Genomic DNA, 27,183 nt, shown 5'->3' on the forward strand with positions numbered 1-27,183 from the left:
CTCTATGACGGCGTCAAGAGAAGACTGAGGGAGTTTGGGATTCAGTATTCTCAGGGGGTATCCAGTGGTGCTTCCGATCACCTTCCATGGGTCTGTACATCTCTTTGACGCATCAGAGAAGGATAAATTAACCTAACCTGAATAATTTAATATGTACAAAACGTAGTGTTGTTTAGGTATGTCTTTGTTTTTTCTTTAAAAAGAAGGGAAAGTCCAGTTGGGGCCTTCTTTTCCTATGCTTTTTATTGGTAATAATCTGGTCTAAACTATGTTTGGTGACGATTGAGATGTATACTTTCAATTTCTAAGTTATACCAAAGGATGGGTGGGGTACTTACCCTTTTATTCCAAAATTTCTTTATTCACATTGCTATCCATGGTGTATTTTGTTTCTTTGCTGCTTGTGTTTGCAGTCCAGCTCTAGCTGGGAGGAGGGAAAATGGTTGGGATGGCGAGATGCCTACTTACAGGCAGTTTATGCCCATTTCAGGTATTTAAATGCCTGGGCTGCAGTACTGGCAGCGGGATAGGAAGTTGGGTTTTGGGATGCGTAGTTGCCCTCTTTGGGCAGGAGGGGAGTTCCTCTATTCAGCGCTATTGGCGCTTTATACGTAGGCTTGTTTTTTTGTTTTTTATGTATATAATCCTGAATAGCTTTGTAGGTTTGTTAACTGCAGTAGTTTTAGTTTATGTAGTTTTTATGTTGTGACACTAAGGCTCTGTGATTTGTGGTTCAAGTTCCTCTTCTCTGGAATCTAAATGTTACTGCAGAAGGTTATGGCTAATTACTTGATTAAATGGTGTACCTGGAACATCAAGAGGAGTCACTCAACAATTAAGAGGAAGAAGGTACTTTGGAGTCTTAGAGAGGAAAAGGTGGATATTGCATTGTTACAGATGACACACTTGGATGATGGGGAGCATTTGAAACTACAACAGAATGGCTATGATTGGGTTTACTTTTCATCTTTTAATACCAGAAGTAGGGGAGTGGCTATATTGGTTAGAATCTCCCATTTAAGTTACTAGAGTGTGTTAAAGACACACACGGGAGGTTTGTAATTCTCAAAGCCCTGATAAATGGAGAAGAATATGGTGTTTTAAATGTTTATTACCCTCTGGCTCATCCCCTAAAATTTCTGGTAGATGTGTTCTCTAAATTGATCAGTCTCGAGTCCTGGCATATCATTACAGGGGAAGATTTTAACTGTCTCATAGATCCCACAGTGGACAGGTTGCCCAAAGGCCCCCCCAATACCCTTTGTACAAACTAAACAATTAGTGGATCTGTGTGTAGCATTAGGGTTGGTGGATGTCTGGAGGCGTCTCCACACTACAGGCAGGAATTTTATGTCTTTTTACCAATCCACACAGATGTCACACCAGGGTTGATATTTTTTCTGACCCCCGTGACAACTCTGGACTTGGTGGCATCTTGTACGGTTGGTAATATTATCAGCTCTGATCACGGTCCAATACACCTGTTGGTTAAGATTAATGATGTACTGTGGGCCCGAAGCACTGGTGCATGGATCCCTTAGTAGGTTTATGGATTTTGGATTTTGAGAATTTTGGACGTTCCTGGACATTAACTCAGGCTCAGTTAGTAGCCCATCCTTCCTTTGGGAAACTACCAAAGTCTATGCTGGGGTTTAGTTATTCCCTACTCTGCCAGTGGGAAGTGGCAGAAGGGTGAGCAACAACGTCTCCTCGAAGCACAGACTAAGACAGCCGATAAGGTTTACTTTGACAGGCCCTCGCTGGTCAAGCTACAGAAGATTACGACGCTGCGGTCTGCATTGAATTGCGTGCTAAAGCAGACAGCAAAGAAGAAGCTTATGTTTGCAAAACAAAGGTTATATGAGCATGGTGACAGACCAGGGAAACAATTAGCGTATCTCGCCAGGAAAAAAGAGCGTTCCTCAAGCCACTATATCGATTAGGGAAGGGTCGAGGAACCTAAAATGTGATTCCAAAAAGATTAATGTGGCATTCCAGAGATTTTACTCTATGTTATACCAATCTGAGGGTTGTGAGGAGGGGTGGACCAAGGTGGAGTCCTTTTCCAAGGATCTGGAGCTCCTGGGCGTGACCCCAAACGAGAGTTTTTTCTCAATGCCTCCTTATCAGAGCAAGAAGTGCAGAAGGCTGTGAAGCAGCTTCAGAATGAAAAGGCACCTGGTCCTGATGGATTTCCCAGCGAATTCTATAAGGAATTTATAAACCTATGTCAGGCTCGATGCTCAACATGTTCAATAAGTTATACAGTAATGATCGCCTCCCACCATCTGAGAGTGGTGAATATTTTGTTTATTCTTGAAAAAGGGAAGGTCCCAGAGGACTGTACTTCGTAAATGCCCATTTCACTCTTAAACGTGGACTTCAAATCCTCTCTAAGAGTCTTGTGTTGAGGCTGGAGACTGTGTTACCTTTCATTGTTAAAGAGGACCAGACAGGCTTCATAAAGGGCCGCAGATCCTCCAGTAATGTTAGGAGGCTGCTTAATGTAATTCAAGCATGTCAACAATAGTCAATACAGAGACTGATAATTTCTCTAGATGCAGAGAAGGCATTTGACTGAGTTGAGTGGCCGTATCTTTTTTATACTCTGGTGCAGTTTGGCTTGGGCGAAGCCTTTATAAGATGGGTAAAGATTCTCAACAGTGACCTTCTCGTTGCGGTCATCACCAATGGAGTACGGTCAAGCAATTTTAACATTTCTAGGGGCAGCCATTGCTTTTTACTTTGGTGACTGAACCATTGGCAGAGGCCATTTGGAGGAATCCTAACATATAGGCTCCAGAAGTGGGGTCAAAATTGCATAAAGATTTCGTTGTATGTGGACAATGTCCTCATTTTTTTGTCAAATCCATCAGATTAGGTACCTTGCCTGATAAATGCATCACCACATTTGGCATCTTTTTGGGGTATAAGATTAATTTGCAAAATTAGAGGCTATGCCTATGGGTGGTCTTCTGAAGGTGCTTGGTCTTGCGGGTGAAAATCAATTCCAATTTAAGTGGTCTCGGGGGATTGTGTGTATTTGGGCATATTCATCACTCCAGTTCTTCATCGGTTATTCAAAGCTAGTTTCATTAATTATTTGACAAAATCAAACAAAACCTTCAAAGATGGGAGGCATTTCCGGTCTCACGGTTAGGTTGGATTATGCTTATTAAGATGAATATTCTCCCCCGTTTGCTATGCCCTATACAGATGCTCCCCCTGATTTTCGATCAGCAAACGTTCAGGAACAGCTGGTTCAGCTTTTTTACTTGGCATCGTAAGTGGCCCCTTAATAAATTAGCTAAACTGCAAGTACCTCACAGATTGGGGAGAATGGATCTCCCAGACATGAATATTATCAACTAAGCTCGCTTTCATCTAACGTGAGTGCGCTAGTAGGGACCTTCGTTCAATGTGGTTACATACGGAAATCTCTCAGGCAGGGTGCCCCCTTACTAGCTTGCTGTTTTTGGACAAAATGAGGACTATTAAGGAATATTGTCATAACCCAGTAGTTATCAAAGCATGTTAAAGCATGGAAGGCAATTCAGCAGAGGAAAGGCAATATTGGCAAAACATTTTCTCTGAAACTTGTAGTGGGTATGCTGGGTTTTCATTCAGGGATGATAGATTCAGAATTTAAACGTTGGGCAGCTGGGGTGTGTCTTGCATGGGTGATTTACTTGAGGGAGACACTTTGATGTCCTTTGATCAGTTAGCACGGAAATACGAACTATCTAACAGGGACCTCTTTCGCTTTTTTCAAGTTATAGATTTTATTCAAAAAAAGACTACACTTTTGACTGATCCCTACAAATCCGACATCGAGAGGAGGTGCTCAGTGCTGAGAGTTCACTTTTTGTCAGCACTTCATGTCATCAAGTGGAGGGCGTCCCCTTAGATGAGTTTGATTGACTCTGCAGGGAGTGGGAGAGTCCTGATCTCTCCTCTTCTTGGCCTGCCCAGTGTATTTCCTGTAGATGCGCTAAAGAAGAAACTTTGCAACATCCTCAATTTCTGCGCAAGAAAGAATGTCTTGTTAGGTTGAGTATCCGAAAATCCCCCAGGCCTGTAGGGTTGGCAGAAGATTGTTATGGAGCATATCCCCTTGGATTTTCTCACAAGTATGGTGCACCACAAGACTGAGAATTTCTATAAGACATGGCAGCCCTTTTAGGAAGACCTGGACACAGATTTGTCTGCCACTCTAATAAGGGCTTTTATATAACCATAATGATTGTGCTTTACAAGTCCAATATCGATTGTTGGTTATTATTCATTTGTTTAAGTATATATTTATACATTTGTTACATGAGAGCAGTTTGGGATATTTTACATTTTTCTTTAGTGTTCTTTCTTTGTATTGTTTTGCATTTGTTGTAATATTTTAAAATGTATTTTTCAATAAAAATATATTTGAAAAAACATGCAATATATAGTATCTAGCACATCCATAGAAAATGTTTTATGAGAAACATCAACAGTAGTTTTCTTTTTTCAGCAACACTAAACATTTGCAGGGATCAGAAAACACAATTGTTGGATACCAACAGAGGGGTTGGAGAAGCCGTCAGTGCAAAGTGATACTTAGATGTTTCTGAACAGAAGATGTGATAAATATGTGCAGGTAGCTAAAACAACCTGTACTGCTCTCATCTTTCCCTGGTGACCGATTAAGCAATTCTACTCTGACAGCCATGTAAACAGGTTTTCACAGCTGTAGTGAATTAGGATCAAGGAGATGCTAAGCACAAGTACAGAAATGACAGGAGATAAGCTATTTTTAAAAATGCATCATTGCTTCAATTTTGTTTCTAAAAAACATTTCACAAGGCTTTTGCATATCCTCCAGCATCAAAAACAAACAGGCAGCAGATCCTTCTCAACAGTGTAATAATTTCTGCAGATTTTGAGAAGAAAGAAGGCAAAGAGTGAATCTGGTATAAGGTGGGCCTATAAAGATAAGCTGCACTGATCCAGCACCTCGAAGCTGTGCACACACAATAACAAGATTTTTTTGTTAATTTGTTCAAGGGATAGGAGAGTTGCTGGAAAGGCCTGCATCTATTTTTCATCCTTTATTGCCTTACAATGGTGGTGGTGAACCAGTCTAAAAAATAAATTAACAATATTATAAAGAATTATAATATTAAGTCTAAGTTAGCCAATGGAACATTTGACATCTCTTCTAAGTTATTCTGCAGTACAGCAAATAATTACAATGTTAAACTATCATATGATTTGACAAAGCCTTGACAATTGAAGATATTTTTGTGAAATGCAAAATTGTATATTTTCAGTGACAATGCTGTGCTTACCTGTGAAGATCAGCAATTTCGTTGTGTATAGAATCAAGTTCTTTGATGGCTGAAAAGTCAGTTCGAGTGTTCAGGGCTGATCCATTCTGTGGTAAACAAAAGTTAGATGATAAATGTGCAGATTTAAAAGCAGCTTTAAATTCACAATTTGACACTATTCCCTAGTTTAACTACTATTTTATAGTTTAAAATGAGCATATAAAATCAACTTTCTAAAGCTTAATGCTGGACCTGAAGCAGATCAATCTGCCCCTCCAGCATATCGAGCAACACAAAGTAACCAAAACTGGCTCAATCATAGCATCAGGTATCAAATCCAAAGGCATGACTTAGCGAGTTGCATACACAATTTAAATGTAAGCACCAGATCAAAGTATTTATTTGCCTATGAAGCAGCACAACATTATGATGTAAGCAAAGACAAATGGAACAACAGTAGGTGTCCTATTTTTGAGCCTAACACTAACTGGAGACACAGGGAAAAAATAGGCAAAGCATATACCTGTAAAACAGTTTATTAATGCCGGACACTCTGCCATTTTTCCTGACACCCTAAACACATTATTTTAATCTTGCTAGTTAATTTGTTAATTCAGAACAATAATGGATGATTTAGTTTCAAAGAAGGAAAGTTTAGTTTAGTATTAAGCACCTATGCAAGATTGTGAAACTAGAATTCTTTTCTTGATTGACTACATAAACTTTTCCGCAAAATTATGCTTCATAAAAATCTTAGGTGAATTTAAAAAAGCAATCTGAAAAAGAAAAAATAATCAACTACTATGAACAAAAGAAGGTGAACAGATGATAGATTAAACAGTAAATAATAATGCTAACCTTGCACTTTTAACGAAGAAGTGTTACGTTAGGATTCCAACGTTATTCACATATTACGGACATCAAAGCAGTGCAGCAAGGATGGCTGGCACAGTGAGAAAGGCATAGAGCCTGTAGCAAAGCAGAGGCCAGCAGAATGCAAGAAAGAAAGGTTTAGCAAGAATTAGTAAAGCTACAAAATAGAATTGGATTAATTGTGGAAAATCAAACTTCCAAGAAACACATTTTTCGTGAATATTTGCTTTGGATCAAGCAGCATCACGTCAAAATGGAAATCAGAATTTCCAGGACACAATTATTGAAAAGAATTAGAAGCATACTCAGAAAACGCATTCCTACTTGCAATCGTGTTGTTACACTAAGATACAATAATTCAAGAGTGATGTAAAGGAGTTTAAAAAGAGCCCCAGAGACAAAAGAAGCATTCGACTGCTAGCAACATATTTCTCTCCTTCAGAGATTCTAACAAAAACTTAAATTTGATTGTAGAATATTCCTGCCATCCACAATTCATTTTTCTCCTTACTAAAGACCTATTTTACTAACAATAAAGAATAATTGGTGAAAAATGCTGTACCACCAGTCAAACTAATAGAATTATTAGTTATCGTACTCCTAATTTATTAGTTAGCAAAGAGCAATAATTCCTAACAAACTCAAGTAAAGTCAAAAATTTGCGAAAGAGAGATGGGAAGAAGAGAACAGCTGGAAAACAAAACAAATTACCCCACAATCAACAGTCAGGACATCATTAGAAATCATTGTTAAACACAACAAGGAATACTCAAAATTACACGGTACATAGATGGCGAAAACACAGAAAGTTGCCACTAATTAACGGAATGAGAAATTTAACCGTAAAAATACAAGAATTTTAAAAATGAAAAGAAGAGCAAACAGTAATTAAACTGAAATTACCAGAAAATCATAAAAAGACCCAAGGAAGGTCAGCACAGGGTAATGGAGTAAAGTAAAAATGAAACATAATCCCTTTACTGTAAAAAGAAGTGGTGAGAGTGTAAGCATAGGAATTGAACTATTTTGGCCAAGTTTAGGACAACCTTCGGAAAAAGGATCTGATATTTGTCCTGGGTATCTTAATACTTAATACAGATTAGAATGTCCTCAGTACTTAGCTGCAAATGAAATACACTATTTCCATTAAAATCACAAAAAAGTGCAGTTGCAGTAAATCAGAAACAAAAACAGGAATTGCTGGAAAAGCTCCACAAATTTGGCAGCATTTCTGGAGAGAAGTCAGTGTTAACGTTTCAGATTGATTGACCATTCCTCAGAACTGGGGGAAGCCCAGTTCTAAAGAAGGGCTACTCAACTTGAAATGTGAACTCTGATTTTTTTCCAGCAATTCCTGCTTTTGTCCCATCATTTCTATCATTACTACAAACACTTGTTTAATTGATTTCAATTTTTTAAAAATCTACCATTATTTGCTACTCTGAAGTGGAGCAGTCACTACATCAGAGTATTTCATATCTCTGTTACCACCTATTGCTTTTTGAAGGTTTCGTACCCCAGCATTACTTGTTCCTGTCTTTCCCCCTTGCTTTCTTTTTAATTCTATTTAAAACACTCCTTTGCCTTTCAGTATTCAGTTCCAAAGAGGGTTGTTGCCAGCATGTTAACCTATCTTGTCTTTCTGACAGATGCTGATTTATTTGAGACTTCCCAGATTATTTTGGTGTTTGTCATAATAGAATCAATTGTCACAAGGAAATATTACATTGTACGATTCACATTGATACGAACCAAATTTTAAAAATTCATAGAATTATAGAATCCCAACAGTGTGGAATGAGGCCATTCAGATTTTGAGTCTTCACCAACCCTCCAAAGAGCAGCTTACACTATTCGCATAATCCTACATTTGCATCGACTAATCCACATTGCCCTGTAGTGTCCAGAGATGTGCAGGCTACGTATCATGGTCAATTCACCTAACCTGAACATCTTCGGACTGTGGGGGGAAGCTGAAGCATGTGGCAGAAACCATATAGACATGTAGAGAACGTGCAAACTCCATACAGACACGCAAAGCTGGAATTGAACATGGGTCCCTCGTGTTGTGAGACAACATTACTATCCACTGAGCCACCGCGCCACCTCATTTAAGGAGTTTGCTTTCTTTACAGAGGACCAAATCAAGAGCAGGATGGCTGGGACTACTGTGAGTTACTTATACTGCCAGTACAGTCTCGAAAATCTGCAAATACTCACATCAGTTTAGAACCACATTTGAATGATTTGTGACATCTCTGTTATTGCTCGAATCCGTTATACAGCAAACACCATGTTACAATATGATTTTTGAGTCACAGGTGATAGGATAGTGAAGAAAGTGTTTGGTATGCATGCTTTTATTGGTCAGTGAAGTGAGTATAGGAGTTGGGAGGTCATATTGTGGCTGTATAGGGCATTGGTTAGGCCACTGTTGGATTATTGTGTGCAATTCTGGTCTCCCTGCTCTATGAAGGATATTGTGAAACTTGAAAGGGTTCAGAAAAGATTTACAAAGATATTGCCAGTGTTGGTAGGTTTGTGCTATCAGGAGAGGCTGAACAGGCTGGGGCTATTTTTCCTGGAGCATTGGAAGCTGAGGGTGACCTTGTAGAGGATTATAAAATGATGATGGGCACGGACAGGGTAAACAGAGTAGGAAGAGTACAAAACTAGAGGCCATAGATTTCAGGTGAGAGGGGAAAGATTTAAGAGGGACCGAAAGGGCAACTTTTTCATGCAAAGGGTTGTGCACATTTGGAATGACCTGGCAGAGGAAGTGGTGGAGACTGGTACAATTACAACATTTAAAATGCATCTGGATGGCATATGAATCAGAAGGGTTGAAAGAGATTTGGGCCAAACGCTGGCAAATGGAATTAGATTAATTTAGGATACATGGACGAGTTGGACCAAGAGTCTGTTTCTGTGCTGTACGTCTCTGTGACTCTATGACACACTAATACATATTTGAATAAAACATCATCTTCTATTTTCTCAAGAAGGTTTTTCTAAAAAAATGTGTATTTCTTTTTTGGGTATTGAGTTCCCATCAAAAGAAGCAGATGATTTAATGATCCTCGTTGAAAAGCAGAGACTGGTAGTGGACCTGAGCAGGATTCAGGATCACCAGCAGTAAGCTTAAAAGTAGCAGTGAGAACAGAGAGTTCCCAGAAGCAGACCAACAAGTAGCAAAGCTGTTTCGACAAAATGAAGTGTGTTGTGACAGGATAGCAGGTAGGTAACTTTTTCTCGCTTGTCGCTTATAACTGGACATTGAATTAAGACTGTAAGCAGAATTTAAAAACCTTTATGCAGATAACTGATAGAATTTCAAATCTAAATTCCTTCACTTGAAGGAGTTATGGCATTCTGGTTGTTTATCTGACACAAAGGGAAGAATAACATTTTTCTAGTCTATATTTCAGTCGGAGTAAGGGTAGAAATAAAAGCAACAGTCCACATTCATTTTGTTAAGATTTGACTGGGGAATTTAGGCCATGATTAGCCTATTCTGCACTATGTGGACGTACTGGATAACCATGTATAAAGGAGTGTCTCTAACTGCAGCAACTCAAGTTCTGGGTTTTGGAGGTCGAATTGCAGCTGGGGGTACTACGGTATATTATGAGGCTGCGACTGAGCAGTTCGTGGACAGCACGTTTCAGGACCTGATCATCTCATAGAATAAGGAAGTGCAAGTATAGAGGGAATGGGTGTCTTCTGAACAAGAACAGGACCCAATATCCTTGCAGGGACATTTGCTCATGTTGTTTGATAAATTCAAACAATACTGGCAGAGAGAGGGATCTTGACAAGTTGTTCAGAGGGAAGAGAAGTTGAGTTGGAATGAGAAGTTCAAGCACCAGCACGTGAGTCTGGAAAGCAGATAAGATATGGGAGCCTGAAGAATCAGACAGCCATGTGATTGTGGCTTAGACTTAGCTGAAATATGAGCAAGAATGGCAGCTCAGCATTCTTATTGTGAGTGAGTGAATGTGAGAGAGACAGAGACAGACCGAGACCCTGATAGGGGCACTAAAAATAATTTTCAAATCCTCTCAGGCCACAGGTGAGCTGTTGGAAGACTGAAGGACTTCTAACATTGTCCCATTCTTAATAAAGGGATGGAAGGATTAGACCTAGAAATTGCAGATCAGTCAGTCTAACCTCAGTCATAGGGATTTTTTAAGAAAAACCTTATATGGATAGAATAGATCGGTGCTTGGAAAGACATAGATTAATCAAGGATGATCAGCATGGATTTGTTACGGGAAGGTCATGTTTAACAAAATTGATATAAAGTTTTTTTTTGAAGAGTGCTTGATGATGGTAATGCATGTGAGGTTATCTCTGAATTTAATAAAAACATAGAAAATAGGAGAAGATTTGGGCCATTCATTCCTGTGAGCTGTTCCACTATTCAATATGACCATGGCTGATCTTCTCAATACCCTGTTCCTATTATCTCACCACACTCTTTGATCCCTTAATCCCCAAGAAATATTTTCAACTCCTTCTTGCGAAGCTACATTGTTTTGGCCTCAACTGCTTTTTGTAACAAAGAATTCCACAGGCTCACCACTCTCTGGGTGAACAAATTTCTCCTAATCTCAGTCCTAAGTGACCTCGTCTCCTTTGACTGTGACCCATGGTCCTGAGCTCCCAGGTCAACTGGAACATCCTTCCTGCATTTACCCCCTCTAGTCCGGTTGGAAGTTTATAGATTTATATGCGACATTCCTCATTGTTCTATACTCCAGTGAATATAGTTCTAATCGATCCAGACCCTTTTCATATATTTGTCCTGCCACCCCAGGTATCAGTCTGGTAAACTTTCTTTGCACTCCCTACATATTCATAACATCTTCCTCAGATAAGGAGACCAAATTTCACACAATACCATGTATTTCACTTTTGCATACTAATCTTTTATGTGAGATCTTTCAAAAGTCATCTCACAGTCCAAGAAAACCACATCCACTGATCCCCTCCTTATCGACTCTACTAATTCTATCCTCAAAATATTTCTTCTAGATTTTGTTACGGACTAGGTCAGACGGCTCAAAACAGGCAGCCCAGATCATAACTTTGCAATTTGTTTCACTAAGCATACAGTGAAATTACCTGGAGTAAATTAGCTAGGTAAACTACCAGGTTTTAAAACAGACAAAAATTTATTCACAAAATTATACAAAGAACAGAATAAAGAAAACCTACAGAACTCAGTCTATCCAAACTAGACTTAATTATGCTGTTCTCAATATACACAACAGTCCCAATAAGTAAACATCCTAAAACACAGTAGAAATGAAACAAATGCTTACAGGTTAAAGTTAGAAGAGCAGAAAGAGAGAGGGTCGAGCAGTCTGTTTCCACACAGCTGAACTCCCAATTAACTCTGGAGTGAACTGCTCAGCTGGAGAGCTGACCACTCCCCTTCATTGTACAGGTCACTTCTAAAACATGAACACTTTGGCCTGAAGTGTTTATCAGTTTACATATAAACAAATTGCACCTCAAAATCCCTTTTCATTTCTGTACCAAACTAGCCACCTTGGAGCCGGGAAGGTTTTATGACCCCTCTGATAAAAACCAAGGACACAGTATCCTTGAGAAAAGGAACAGCTTTTTAGAAAAAAAAAGGACCAGCTTTGGGACAGTTTGTTAAGTATGATTTCCCTTTCATAAAATCTATGCTATTTTGCAATTGCCACTGCTTTTTAAGAGCTCTGCTATTTAATCTTTTTATAATGGACTTGTTTTCTCCATTACTCATGTCAGGCTAATTGGTCTAAGATTCAGTTTCACCTCTAAATCATGGGGTTACATTAGCTACCCTTCAACCCCTAGGAACTGTTCTAACATCAAGAGTATCTTGGCCATAAATGTATCCATGATTTCTATGGGTTCTTCCTTAAGTAGCCTGAAATGTAGATTATCAGACTCCAGGGATTTGTTTGCCTTTAATCCCATTAATTGCCCCAACACCATTTCTCTACAAATACTGAATTTCCTTCAGTCCTTCACTCTCACTAGACACTGCATTCCCAACATTTTTGAGGTCGTACTTGTGTCCTTGTTTGTGATTATAGAACCAAAATATTTATTCAATTAGTTGTTCACCTTTTCGTTCTCCATTATAATGTCCCCTATTTCTGACTATGGCCAGAAAACATTCATCTTCACTAAGGTTTTTCACTTCAAATATGAATAAAAGCTTTTACAGTCGGTTGTATGTTCCCTGCAAGCATGTTCTCATACTCTATAGAGCAGGAAGGTTATGTTGGAACTATATAATACTCTGGCTAGGCCACAATTAAACTACTCCATGCCATTCTGGTCACCATGTTATAGAAAGAATATGATCGTACTGGAAAGAGTGCAGAAGAGATTTACCAGGATGCTGCTTGGGCTGGAGAGTCATTTGTTTTCATTCAATCACAGAATGTAGGCGTTATTAGCCAAGTGAGCATTTATTGCTCATTCCCAAATGACAACAAGGCAATTAAGAATCAATTACATATCTGTGGGTCTGGAGTCTGGATGGTGTCAGGATGACAGCTTCATTCCCTAAAAGACATTAGTGAACCAGATGGATTTTTTTACCGCCTGACAATCAACAATGGTTTCACCATCCTAATCAGACCATTATTCCAGATTTGAACTGAATTCAAAATCAATTGAATTCCATCATGCAGGTTTGAATTGTGATCCCAGAACATTACCTGTGTCGCTGGATTAATAGTTTGATGATAATACCATGAGGTCATCACTTCCCCGTAGTCTAAACAATGAGGAAAGACATGATAGGTTGGGGTAGCTTTTTTTGGGAGCAGTGAGGTTGAAAGGAGATCTGATATGGTTGTGGGGGTCAAGGATAGAGTGGATAGGACAGTATTGCTTCCATTAATAGAGGGGTCAATCACCAGGAACACAAATGTATGGTAAGACATAGAATGGCAAGAGTTGAGAATTCTTTTCAGCCAAAGGATAGCAGGAGTCTGGAACTCAATACCAGAAAGAGTGATTAATTAAGTCAGAAACTCTTGTAACCTTTAAGCAATATTTAAATTTTCACTTGCATTGCCATAATCTCTATGGCTCTGGGCTAAAATTGGGTTAATACAATCAAATCTTTAACAAAAGTAGAAACTGCTGCAAAAACTCAGCAGGTCTAGCAGCGTTTGTGGGGAGACAACAGAGTTCATATTTTTGGGTCCAGTGACTCTCCTTCAGAACTTAGTGAAATCTTTGTTGACCAGCATGAACATGATAGGCCAAACAGCTTCCTTCCGTGATGCAAACTTCTATGAGTCTCAAGCCTTGCATCAGGTGGCAGGAAGGAAATGGTGAGAGCAGGAGTTACAAGAATGTATAAAATCATCATATGACAAGAAGGGAGAAGTTCAGTGAAAGTAACAGTTGTTATTCCCTAATACATTGACAAATCCTTACAACATGATATCACAAATTCTCCTAAGTCAACAGAAATTAACAAGATTTAAGTTTATAATAATAAGGATTCATTAATAATTTAACCTGAATTATTGTGACACACCCAAATCTGAATCATGACTCAGGTCAGTGCTGATAGTTTAATTTCCTGCGTAAATGAAGCCAAGGGCTAGTGTTGGAACAAATAGTTTAGATGATATCATCCTCACAAGAACTATTCAAAGCTGATCATATCACTGCAATGCCAAAACCATGATTGAAAACAAAAATTACCTTTTGTGCATTATCAGAAGGAGGCATCATCTCTGCTGTGAGAACCTGAGGTGGATCAATACCTTTAGTTAACTTCTGGTTTATTAAATGTAGTGCCAAGGCAAACTGCTCCTTTGTAAGCTTTCCACAATCATTTGTGTCACAGAGTGCCCTGTGAAGGCAGAAAATTAAGGCAGATCAACAGCTCTGTATCAAGTATGATGAATTAACGGAATTTAGATTTGGATCATCTTACTTTTAAATCCCAAGGTTAAAACTGCAATAATGTTTAGTCACATCATTTTGTATATTTACTCTAAAGTGGAAGCAATAAAAATAAACCTGCAGTCTTCAAAATATTACTTTCTAATATATTTATTAACATCTTCTAGCACCACGTTACTTACAGTGACATCACTAACCATGGAAAAATTGGATCAAATTCACTTGATCTGTGGAGAAATACGCAGCAGTACAACTACTGATTCTGTCCTTCCAAATTCAGTTATGTTTTGGGAAAGATAAAACTGTGATTTGAATACTAAACACTGCGGGTTCCTCACTGGTAGAATTAAGTGGAGATGATGAATTAACCAGTTTAAAGAAGAAGATTCAAAGCAATTTGGCTTTATGTAATTTTCCCTCAGAGGAAAGGCAATGATTCCTTTATTGATCCAGCCTATTAGCTGGAAATGTCTCAGTTCCTCATCAAAGATGTTTATCCATATGATGGAGTACAGTTCCAACTGATCCAGTAATATTTCCCCAATTGCCGAAATCAAGATTTCAGATGTCCAATGTGTCGAAGTTCATGCTTACAAGTTTGCAAACCAAACTACTGAGAATCTTGTGACCAAAACTCTTCACTGGAGAATTCTAATATTCATCCAGATGGAATGACATTTTCAGTTAAGAAACAGGCTTTAAGGCTGAGCAGGAAGAATGTCAAAGATCTGTGATGGATCTAACCTCCAGGCTCTCTTAGTAGGTTAGCTTGATCATCAATAACATATGCAGACCTGAATGACTCAGATATCAGATTACCTAGTCTTCCAGAGACAATTTATTTTGACACAATTTCTGGTTAGATGTATCGCCATAAAGGGAGTATGACCTTTAATCACCAGAATACAAACAACAGTGGTCATGTGCTCATGAAACAGCCAGAAAACAGCACGAAAAGGAAAAGAGAGGCTTTTAAATAGGTGCAAAATAGAGTCATAGAAATGTACAGCATGGAAACAGACCCTTCGATCCAACTTGTCCATGCCGACTAGCTATCCCAACCCAATTTAGTCCCAACTACCAGCATCCGGCCCATATCCCTCAAAACCCTTCCTATTCATATACCCATCCAACTGCCTCTTAAATGTTGCAATTGTACCAGCCTCCACCATATCCTCTGGCAACTCATTTAATACACGTACCACCCTCTGTGTGGAAAAGTTGACTCTTAGGTGTCTTTTATATCTTTTCCCTCTCATGCTAAACCTATGCCCTCTAGTTCTGGACTCCCCCACCCCAGGGAAAAGACTTTGCCTATTTGCCCGATCCATGCTCCTCAATTTTGTAAACCTCCATAAGATCACCGCTCAGCCTCCAACACTCCAGGGAAAACAGCCCCAGCCTGTTCAGCCTCTCCCCATAACTCAAATCCTCCAATCCTGGCAACATCCTTGTAAATCTTTTCTGAACCCTTTCAAGTTTCACGACATCTTTCCAATAGGAAGGAGACCAGAATTGCACGCAATATTCCAATAGTGACCTAATCAATGACCTGTACAGCCGCAACATGACCTCCCAACTCCTGTACTCAATACTCTGACCAAGAAAGGAAAGCATACCAAACGCCTTCTTCACTATCCTATCTACCTGCAACTCCACTTTCAAGGAGCTATGAACCTGAACTCCAAGGTCTCTTTGTTCAGCAACACTCCCTTGGACCTTACCATTAAGTGTATAAGTCCTGCTAGGATTTGCTTTCCCAAAATGCAGCACCTCACATTTATCTGAATTAAACTCCATCTGCCTCTTCTCAGCCCATTGGCCCATCTGGTCCAGATCCTGTTGTAATTGGAGGTAACCCTCTTCGCTGTCCACTACACGTCCAATTTTGGTGTCATCTGCAAACATACTAACTGTACCTCTTACGCTCACATCCAAATCACTTATGTAAATGTCAAAAAGTAGAGGACCCAGCACCGATCCTTGTGGCACTCCACTGGTCACAGGTCTCCAGTCTGAAAAACAACCCTCCACCACCACCCTCTGTCTTCTACCTTTGAGCCAGTTCTGCATCCAAATGGCTAGTTCTCCCTGTATACCATGAGTTCTAACCATGCTAATCAATCAAACCTTGTCGAATGCCTTACTGAAGTCCATCTGGATCACAGCTACCGCTCTGCCCTCATCAATCCTCTTTGTTACTTCCTCAAAAAACTCAAGTTTGTGAGACATGATTCCCACACACAAAGCCATGTTGACTATCCAGAATCAGTCCTTGCCTTTCCAAATACATGAACATCCTGTCCCTCAGGATTCCCTCCAACAACTTGCCTACCACTGAGGTCAGGCTCACCGGTCTTTAGTTCCCTGAATTGTCCTTACCACTCTTCTTAAACAGTGGCACCACATTAGCCAACCTCCAGTCTTCCGGCACCTCACCTGTGACTATCGATGATACAAATATCTCAGCAAGAGGCCCAGCAATCACTTCTCCAGCTTCCCACAGAGTTCTCGGGCACACCTGATCAGGTCCTGGGGATTTATCCACCTTTAAATGTTTCAAAATATCCAGCACTTCCTCCTCTGTAATCTGGACTTTTTGCAAGATGTCACCATCTATTTCCCGACAGACTATATCTTCCATATCTTTTCCACAGTAAATACTGATGCAAAATATTCATTTAGTATCTCCCCCATTTTCTGCGGCTCCAGACAAAGGCCACCTTGCTGATCTTTGAGAGGCCCTATTCTCTCCCTAGTTACACTTCTGTCCTTAATGTATTTGTAAAGACTCTTTGTATTCTCCTTAATTCTATTTGCCAAAGCTATCTCATGTCCCTGTTTTGCCCTCCTGATTTCCCTCTTAAGTGTACTCCTACTTCCTTTATACTCTAAGGATACACTCGATCTATCCTGTCTATATCTCACATATGCTTCCTTCTTTTTCTTAACCAAACCCTCAATTTCTTTAGTCATCCAGCATTCCCTATAACTACCAGCCTTTCCTTTCATCCTGACAGGAATATACTTTCTCTGGATTCTTGTTATCTCATTTCTGAAGGCTTCCCACTTTCCAGCCGTCCCTTTACCTGCGAACATCTACCCCCAATCAGCTTTCGAAAGTTTTTGCCTAATACTGTCAAAATTGGCCTTTCTCCAATTTAGAACTTCATCTTTTAGATCTGGTCTATCCTTTTCCATCATTATTTTAAATCTAATAGAATCATGGTCTCTGGCCCCAAAGTGCTCCCCCACTGACACCTCAGTCACCTGCCCTGCCTTATTTCCCAAGAGTAGGTCAAGTTTTGCACCTTCTCTAGTAGGTACATCCACATACTGAATCAGAAAATTGTCTTGTACACACTTAACAAATTCCTCTTCACTTAAACTCTGAACACTATGGCAGTCCCAGTCTATGTTTGGAAAGTTAAAAATCCATAACCAGCCTATTTTTCTGAGATCTCCTTACAAGTTTGTTTCTCAATTTCCTCTGACTATTAGGGGTCTATAATACAATCCCAGTAAGGTTATCATCCCTTTCTTATTTCTCAGTTCCACCCAAGTAACTTCCCTAGATGTATTTCCGGGAATATGCTCCCTCAGTACAGCTGTAATGCTATCCCTTATCAAAAATGCAACACCCCCCCACCCCCCCAATTATGCCAGCTCAGACCAGACAGACATTCTAATCCCATCAAGAGTAACAGCCAGCATTTAGCACATGTTTAAACTACCTCCTGCCTCCCCAGGACAGATATCACACAAAAGTGTATACCAAAGATGCAACTATGTGGTGCCAGAGTGCTAAAATTTAATGTATACAAAAAACTGTGTATAAAGAGGCTACTGTATAATTGTACTTTGGATTCCAACGCTGCCTCGAACTGTACCACTGCAGATGGTCAATAAAGAGGCTATTTTCACCACTTACCAATCTCTGTTGCTTTTGAGCACAATCCCACACATGCATATCACATACTTACTAGGCAATGAAATTCTCCAACAACAAAGTTATAAATGCAAATTTATTGATATGGTGGTCATCAGTTTAATAGAATGTAGTTGTGATGTGGGACCAGGAGGTGTGTCTCATGGAGAAGCTCAGGGAGGGCATGAGGGTACTATTTCCCTATCACAGCTAAATCAGATTATGTTTTCACCTTATGTCCGTGACAACAACAACATAATTCAAGAAACATCTTGACAACAGGGTCAGTAATCAGCAAAACTGAGATTATAAGTTGAAATCAGCAATCAGGAACGAGTGATTTTTTTTTCAACCTCTTTAGTTTAAGAAGGAGGCTTAATCCTCAGGCTAACGACAGCACTGAAAAACAACTAAAGTACCTTCTTAAAAATGATTTGAATCTGTAGAAAATCATAAGAACATTTAGGGTTAGTTCTAATAGATGAAAGTGATTATTATTGTTATTGTTAACACACACTGAACACTTACCAAATATGAGCCAGTGTTGTTGGGGTCAGACCCGTGGTAAGAAAGATATCTTTAACCTCTACCCCAGAGACAAATCCATCTTGATCTTTGTCAGTTTTCATGAAAATCTCATCATATTTTGCTTTGTCAGCTGGTGTTACAACCCATTTGACAGCCTGGAAAATACAGAAAACATGGCTTAGATTAACAATTGTACCATCATTTTCAAAGTTCAGAATGAGAAGAGCAGTTTTCTACAAAAGCAAAATACAGATAATGCCAGAAATCAAAAGTAAAAATGAAAATGCAAAATATACACAGGACGTCCAGAAGCATCAATTAAAACAAAACAAAATTGATGATGACCTTTCACTCAAGTAGGGAAAAAACAAGACGGTACTATTCTCCTACATAGGATATCACAGCTGAGACAGATTATGTTTCACCTCATGTTCATGACAACAAGATAATTTAAGAAACATCTTGACAACAGAGTTGGTAATCATCCAAGATGAAATTATGAGTTGAAATAAGTTTGTTTTTAAACCAAAAATCAAGGCAGGAAAAAGTGAAGACATATCTACAGGCAGCTCCCAATTTATGAATGTCTGAGTCATGAACACATGTATTACAAATAGCTATTTTGTATTGTACTGTATTATGTACCAACTTGATGCAAACCAATCTATGAACATACTTGTTAACAGAACCTGTTTGCAACTTGAGGGCTGCCTTTATACCATGTGTAAACATATTGGATTCACTATGAATTATGAAGACTAAGTGATATATGATAAACATCATGTCTGAGTGCAGATCATTCTAATTAAAATAATCACATTTCTAGACAAAGATGACACATCATTCCACACATCACACCATTCCTGAAAATGGATCACTACATTGCTAATTGTTTCAATTGAAGTATATACAGATGGAGGGCATTGATTGGATAGTTACTTCACAAGTGGCACATGAGTGGAGTCAGGAGATACATACCTGCAATAATTTACTCTGCATAAATCTATTCTTTGAATTCTTCCTTAATTAACTGGATATCATGAAAATCAGAGTATTAAAAATATTTTCTCGATTGATGTTTTATTCCAACCCTTTATTTTGTTCACAGAATGTGAGCATTGTTGGATCAGCCAGCATTTGCCAATTCCTAGTTGGACAGAGGGCAGATAAGTGGGAATTACATTGTTGTAGGTCTGGAGTCATATGGAAGTCAGTCCAGCCGTTACCTTCCCTAAAGGACATTTATGAACCAAACAGGGGTTTTTCCGACAATCAACAATGGTTATCATTAGATTCTTCATTCCAATTCTTACCAAATTGGGCGGCACGGTGGCACAGTGGTTAGCACTGCTGCCTCACAGCGCCAGAGACCTCGGTTTAATTCCCACCTCAGGCAACTGTCTGTGTGGAGTTTGCACATTCTCCCCGTATCTCCGCGGGTTTCGTCCGGGTTCTCTGGCTTCCTCCCATAGTCCAAAAATGTGCAGGTTAGGTGAATTGGCCATGCTAAATTGCCCCTAGTGTTAGGTGAAGGGGTAAATGTAGGGGAATGGGTATGGGTGGGTTGCTCTTCAGAGGATCGGTGTGGACTTGTTGGGCCGAACGGCCTGTTTCCACATTGTAAGTAGTCTAATATAATCTAAAAAAAATTGAAAATTGACCTTCTGCCATGGCAGGATTTAAACCCACATCCCAGGAAGATTATTTGGGTCTCAAGATTAACTGTCTAGCAAGAATACTACAAAGCCATTGCCTTCCCATAAATTGCAGGGGTTTTTCTCTAACAGGGGGAGCGAAGGGAAATCATGTGGCAACATTGTTTTAAATAAATGTAAAGGCTAACATGGATTACATTAACAAACTACCAGAAGCTTGACAGAGAATCAAAAGAGAAATTGTACTCTTTCTCATTTTGAAGTAGTATCAGTCACTGAACACTGAAGTAGAACAGATGCAAATTTTTGAAAATCTCGATATCAGCCCATTTAAAGCACAGTTTTGAATTAAAGATTAGGTCAAAAATATGCCCAGTTGCAATGTTAACTTGATTTAACTTTGGTTTGGGAGTGATGTGTCAGTATCTCTGTATAGTTAACAGCAAATCAACAAAGAAAAATGGTGTTCAAGAGAAACACCATTATTATTTGCAGTACCTGGACTGGTAGTGTTTTAGTAGGTAGAATTCCCACAGGGGGCAAGGACTGTCGGCTTTCCTTAGCAGTAGGTGGAGATGGAATGAGTGGCACTGAAGATGGAACACTTCCTTTTTTCCTCTTTGAAGGTGGTACTAAGGCAGGCGGCAAGGAAAATGGCACAGGTTCTTTCTCAAGAGCACGGTAAACCAAGTACATTGCCTTATGAGAGAAAAATTATATTGAGTCTTGACATTAAAACAATTTTGTAACAGTTTATAAAAATATTAAATGAAGCTGAAACAAATGAAGAAACCTAGCTATGAATATAATCAGGACTACAGCCACATTTATGCAACATTGCCAAACTAGTGCATCAGGAGAAGGGATGGCTGAAAGAATTCTGTAATGAAACCTGTGAACTATGACCCAAATTAATAACTTCTGAGAAATGGTTGCATTTCTATCAGGTGCCTAAAATATTCATTAGAAAACATGCCTTTTACAGATGACAGATTGAAGGCTGACTAATAGGGCACCACTTTTTAAGAAAGGTGGGAGAGAGAAAGCAGGAAATTACAGACCAGTTAGTCTGACCTCAGTGGTGGGAAAGATGCTGGAGTCTATTATAAAGGATGAAATTACGACATATCGGGATAGTAGGAACAGGATAGGTCAGAGTCAGCATGGATTTAAGAAGGGGAAATCATGCTTGACTAATCCTCTGGAATTTTTTGAGGATGTAACTCTGAAGATGGACGAGGGAGATCCAGTAGATGTAGTGTACCTGGACTTTCAGAAAGCTTTTGATAAAAGTCCCACATAGGAGGTTAGTGAGCAAAATTAGGGCACATGGTATTGGGGGCAAAGTACTAACTTGGATTGAAAGTTGGTTGGCTGACAGGAAACAAAGAGTAGTGATAAACGGCTCCATTTCGGAATGGCAGGCAGTGACCAGTGGGGTACCACAGGGATCAGTGCTGGGACCGCAGCTTTTTACATTATATATTAATGATATAGAAGATGGTATTAGTAATAACATTAGCAAATTTGCTGATGATACAAAGCTGGGTGGCAGGGTGAAATGTGAGGAAGATGTTAGGAGATTACAGGGTGACCTGGACAGGTTAGGTGAGTGGTCAGATGCATGACAGGTGCAGTTTAATGTGGATAAATATATGGTTATCCACTTTGGTGGCAAGAACAGGAAGGCAGATTACTACCTAAATGGAATCAATTTAGGTAAAGGGGCAGTACAAAGACATCTGGGTGTTCTTGTACACCAGTCAATGAAGGTAAGCATGCAGGTACAGCAAGTAGTGAAGAAGGCTAATAGCATGCTGGCCTTCATAACAAGAGGGATTGAGTATAGAAGCAAGGAGGTTCTTCTGCAGCTGTACAGGGCCCTGGTGAGACCACACCTGCAGTTTTGGTCTCCAAATTTGAGGAAAGACATTCTGGCTATTGAGGGAGTGCAGCATAGTTTCATGAGGTCAATTCCTGGAATGGCGGGACTACCTTACGCTGAAAGACTGGAGCAACTGTGCTTGTATACCCTTGAGTTTAGAAGACTGAGAGGGGATCTGATTGAGACATATAAGATTATTAAAGGATTGGACACTCTGGAGGCAGGAAACATGTTTCCGCTGATGGGTGAGTGCCGAACCAGAGGACACAGCTTAAAAATATGAGGTAGACCACTTAGGACCGAGATGAGGAGAAACTTCTTCACCCAGAGAGTGGTGGCTGTGTGGAATGCTCTGCCCCAGAGGGCAGTGGAGGCTCAGTCTTTGGATTCATTTAAGAAAGAGTTGGATAGAGCTCTAAAGGATAGTGGAATCAAAGGTTATGGAGATAAGGCAAGAAGAGGATACTGATTAAGGATGATCAGCCATGATCATATTGAACAGTGGTGCAGGCTCGAAGGGCAGAATGGCCTACTCCTGCACCTACTGTCTATAAATTTCAAATTTCTATGTGTTCCCAACAGCAACTGCATGAGAGTTTGAGTTTCTTCTGCACAGTCTTGCTGTCAGCATATTAATATAACAAAATCACAGTGCAGCTGTGATGTCCAATTGCTTGGATATACTTGGGAACATCAATAACAAGATGGCAGTTTTCTCTGTCACATATCTAGATACAGATGGCACATATTATTTTAAGATACATATATGATGTTCAAAAACAACAAGATAAATTATTTTAAAAAATACTTTTGAGATTTCGATGTGCTGCTAGGCCAATAGTTATTGCCCTTCCCTAGTTACCTTTGAGAAGGTGCTGAGCTGCCTTCTTGGACCACTGCAAACCATTTGGTGTACGTACACCCACAATGCTATCATAGAGGGAGTTCCAGGAATTTGTCACAGTAACACTGAAGAGAGAAAGCAGGGACTGCAGATGCTGGACAGCAGAGTTGAGTGTGTAGTGCTGGAAAAGCACAGCAGATCAGAAAGCATCTGAGCAGCAAAAGAAGCAACATTTCCCTGATGATGGGCTTATGCCCCAAACGCTGATTCACCTGCTCCTCGGATACTGCCTGACCTGCTGTGCTCTTCTAGCACCATGCTCTCGACAATAACACTGAAGCAATGACAATATATCTCCAGTGATAGCTACACTATAATAATTAGATGGAAAATTACATACAGGGCTTTAAATAACATCAAAGTGTAAGAAAACTATCTCAAGATCAGAGTTCCATAATTATTCCATACACTGTGCTCAGTGCACTGTGGCTCAGTGATTAGCACTGCTGCCTCACAGCACCAGGGTCCCAGGTTCAATTCCAGCCTTGGGCGACTGTGTGTAGTTTGCATGTTCTCCCTGTGTCTGTGTGGATTTCCTATGGGTGCTCTGGTTTCCTCCCACAGTACAAAGATGTGCAGGTCAGGTGAATTGGCCATGATGGATACAACACTCATGACATACTCAGTATAATGTTATGAAGTTGAAGGCATGTACTGTACCTTTAAGAGAGGGTGAATGCTCTTTTCCACTGAGAGCTTACAGGCACCTGTCATATGACAAACAAGCAGCCCCAGAGTGTTCCGGAAAATCGAAAATATCTAACATTTGAGTTAGTTGCTGTTTTGACACCAATTCAAATTTAACCAGTTTAAATTATGTCCCAGGATACAAAACCCAACTGTGGTTGAATTTATTGTTTTTGCCAACATCGAACCAATGAGACGATCCAATGTTAGGGTATAAAAAAAAGCAAGCAGTTTGACAGTCAGAGAGTAACTGCCATTTGAAACACTCTTTATCAAAGGTACCTTTTCATATGAAACATAAATGCAATAAAAAGTCAGATGGCGACCCAAGGAGATCTTCTGCTGAAGGAAGAAAGACACCAAAGATGACAGCTGCAATATGGTTTTGAACTTGAATTGATATAATTTTAATAAGACTTTTATTGGAACAGTTTATTATTATAGAATTGGAGGCAGAAAATAAGTAGTTAAGAGAAAGGGGGTCTTAAGAGTTGTGAATAGTTGTTGTTTAATGTTCATTTTTAGAGTTAAAGAATAAATTGATATTGTTTTCTTCAGATAGTGAAATTTTGGAGCTCTCTGTCACTCATATTTTAAACGATTATGAGGCAAGGTGAGCTGGTCACGTGTTTAGTTTAATTAACAGAGGAGTTCACTGCTGTGTCGTAACAATAAGCTTATAACAATTGGAAAAGCGAGTTACCAGCGTAAATACAAATAAAGAAATAAATAGCGATAAACCATTCCTCGGCCTCAATGATTTGAGCAGATCACCAGATGTACAATGTTTGTCTGAAGATTGTTAGGCTCATTCTGAGCACCCAAAGGAGAAATGAAACATTTCCACAGTGATAGTACAGAATCTCAGAAAAAGCCATGGTATTTTTCCCTTTGACTTGTTTAAAAAAAATCAAGCTGCACAGGGCATGGCAGCCTCCCAGCCTAGCGAGGTGTCCTTCTGGCCCAGGGTGGCATCCTCCCGACCTGGCATGGCTTCAGCACGGACTTTCTGCCTTGAGGTCATTACAGAGCGATCTTCCGTCCTCGTGAACCCTGAGGTGAAGCCCATGCAGAGTGGAGTCAAGGCCCGGTGCGGACTGGAGGCCAAGTGTCAACATGGATTGAGTTGGAAGACACTTGTTCAGAACATTTTTTTCAACTTATTCCTGAAATCTGGATCACCATTGCTTCTGGACATAGAAGACTAACTCTTCTGTCTTCCAATCTCGAAGAAAGTGAGGACTGCAGATGCTGGAAATCAGAGTTGAGAGTGTGGTGCTGGAAAAGAATAGCAGGTCAGGCAGCATCTGAGGAGCAGGAGAATCAATGTTTCGGGCCTAAGCCCTTCATCAGGAATGGGGTTTGTGGGCTGGGAGGCTGAGAGATTAATGAGAGGGGGGTGAGGCTGGGTGAGGTAGCTGAGAATGCAATAGGTAGTTGAAGGTAGAGGAGAAGGTGATAGTCGAAGCGAAGGGTGGAGCAAATAGATGGAAAATACAATGGACAGGCTGAGTTGGAAGCTTGGGACTGGGATAATGTGGGGAGAGGAATGAGGAAACTGGTGAAATCCACATTAATCCCATGTGGTTGCAGGGTCCCAAGGCAGAAGATGAGCCGTTCTTCCACCAGGCATCGGGTGATCAGGGTTTGGCGATGGAGGTGGCTTAGGACCTGCATGTCCTTGGTGGAGTGGGAGGGGGAGTTGACATGTTCAGCCACGGGATGGTGGGATTGATTAGTGCAGGTACCACAAACATGTTCTCGGAAATGATCCACAAGTTGACATCCTGTCTCCCCGATGTAACGGAGACCACATCGGGTGCAAAGGATACAACAGATGATATTTGTGGAAGTATGGCTAAGTTTCTGTCAGATATGGAAGGATCATTTGGGGCCTTGGATGGAGGTGAGGTGGGTAAGGTGTGGGCACAGGCTTTGCACTTCTTGCAGTGGCAGAGGAAGGTGCTGGAACTACAGAAAATTCTTCTTCATCCAGAATTTGGACCCAAGAACAAAAGCAAAATACTGTGGGTGCCGGAAATCTGGAAGAACAATAAAAGCTGGAGAAACTCAATGTCCTGCAGAATTGGTGGAGAAAAACAGCTTTACCATTTCAGGCTGAGTGAGTTGCAGTTGTAGAAAATAAATTGGTAGCATAAGAAGTAACACCAAATATCAATGGAAGTTGACTAAAGCATATCATACAAGTGGATAATTAAAGCTATCTTTAGTTGTCAATTCAAAAGGCTGGAAGTCTCCAGATTCTACTGTAGGAAAAGCAAAATAGGTACACAAGGCAGAGTAGTAGAAAATGCATCAAAGCATCCAAGTAAATTTAAACAAATTTTCTCCAAATTCAGAATGCTATTTTCTTGCAACGTCACTAAATCTCAAAGAACAAGAAGGGATTCATGGAATTATGCCTCTTAAATATAATCTAGCACAGGATTTATTAAGTAACTACTACACCGCACAAAAAAATACTGTGAATTCAACCTCAGAAAATAAGCAATGCCTTACTAATTACAACATTGTTGATTCAGTTTTAACTTCATAATAAATATTTCTTGATTTCAACTTCCACATAAACAAAGATATCATTCTGAAAATGCAGGAATGCATTTCAAATTTGGTTAGCTTCAACTCGCAGGAAAAAAATGTAAGGGAATAGTTGGCACTGTTTAACTATCCAGGTAATGCAAGCTTAATTTATAACATGGGGCGCTCATAAAATAACCCATGGCCAAATATAAGTGGATAAATGTCCAAAAGTAAAAAATCTATGAAATTTTATGAGAAAAAAACATATTCCCTTCTCCCTACAGATTCCAAATTTTGTTGATTTTTACTGCCAAAACCTAACCCCGGAAGTGCATGATATCTATTATGTCAGGACAGCATTGATAGCGAGCAGTGCACATGCTAATGTCACATCTGTAATTCCCGTGTATGTATGGGTCCAATGTTCATAAAGAAATTGGGCGTTCCTTCAAATTCAAGGGCAAGTTTTTTCTTTAAACTTATCCGTTTCCTGAATATAAAGGCATTTATTATGAATGATGGTGGAGATTAATTATAATGAATCATGAATAGCATAAGATGAAAATGGGACCTTGGGCACATCAGAGGTGATACCATAAATAGATGCGTGGCAGCCATTGACATAAGTGATGATTAACTGCATTAAGACAGCAGAAATGGAACTACATAGGGACAGTATTATGGAGGCAGATCAGAGGTGAGGTGACAGTAGAGAAGCACAATATGATCAAACAAGTCAGGAGTCCACTAAGGATAATGCATTTTCAATCACAATCACTTCTAATGTTGTTGATGCTGACAAGAATCTTTTTTCAATCATAGAGAATAAAGAATAATGGATTCAAATATATTGCAACTTCTTCTGCTAATTTTATTATGATGGCTGGCAATAAAATGCATTATTTTCCCTATAATGCTGAACACCATTAACACTGGCTTAGCTT

The 27,183-nt window shown here is 39.7% G+C and overlaps 1 protein-coding gene across 3 annotated transcripts in view; it reads right to left on the bottom strand.

Annotated features, from left to right (window-relative positions):
• The window catches only part of eps15 (epidermal growth factor receptor pathway substrate 15), a 185,971-nt gene that overhangs the window by 101,875 nt on the left and 56,913 nt on the right, over positions 1-27,183 (bottom strand). For all 3 annotated transcript variants that reach the window (XM_060830449.1, XM_060830448.1, XM_060830450.1), the window contains exons 9-12: positions 20,721-20,921; positions 18,568-18,722; positions 13,908-14,058; positions 5,325-5,410 (exon numbers count right to left, since the gene is read on the bottom strand). In XM_060830449.1, the coding sequence (XP_060686432.1) occupies positions 5,325-5,410; positions 13,908-14,058; positions 18,568-18,722; positions 20,721-20,921 (593 nt within the window). The remainder of the gene's footprint in view (positions 1-5,324; positions 5,411-13,907; positions 14,059-18,567; positions 18,723-20,720; positions 20,922-27,183) is intronic.

The sequence above is a fragment of the Hemiscyllium ocellatum genome, chromosome 9 (genome assembly GCF_020745735.1).
Source record: "Hemiscyllium ocellatum isolate sHemOce1 chromosome 9, sHemOce1.pat.X.cur, whole genome shotgun sequence".
Lineage (NCBI taxonomy): Eukaryota > Metazoa > Chordata > Chondrichthyes > Orectolobiformes > Hemiscylliidae > Hemiscyllium > Hemiscyllium ocellatum.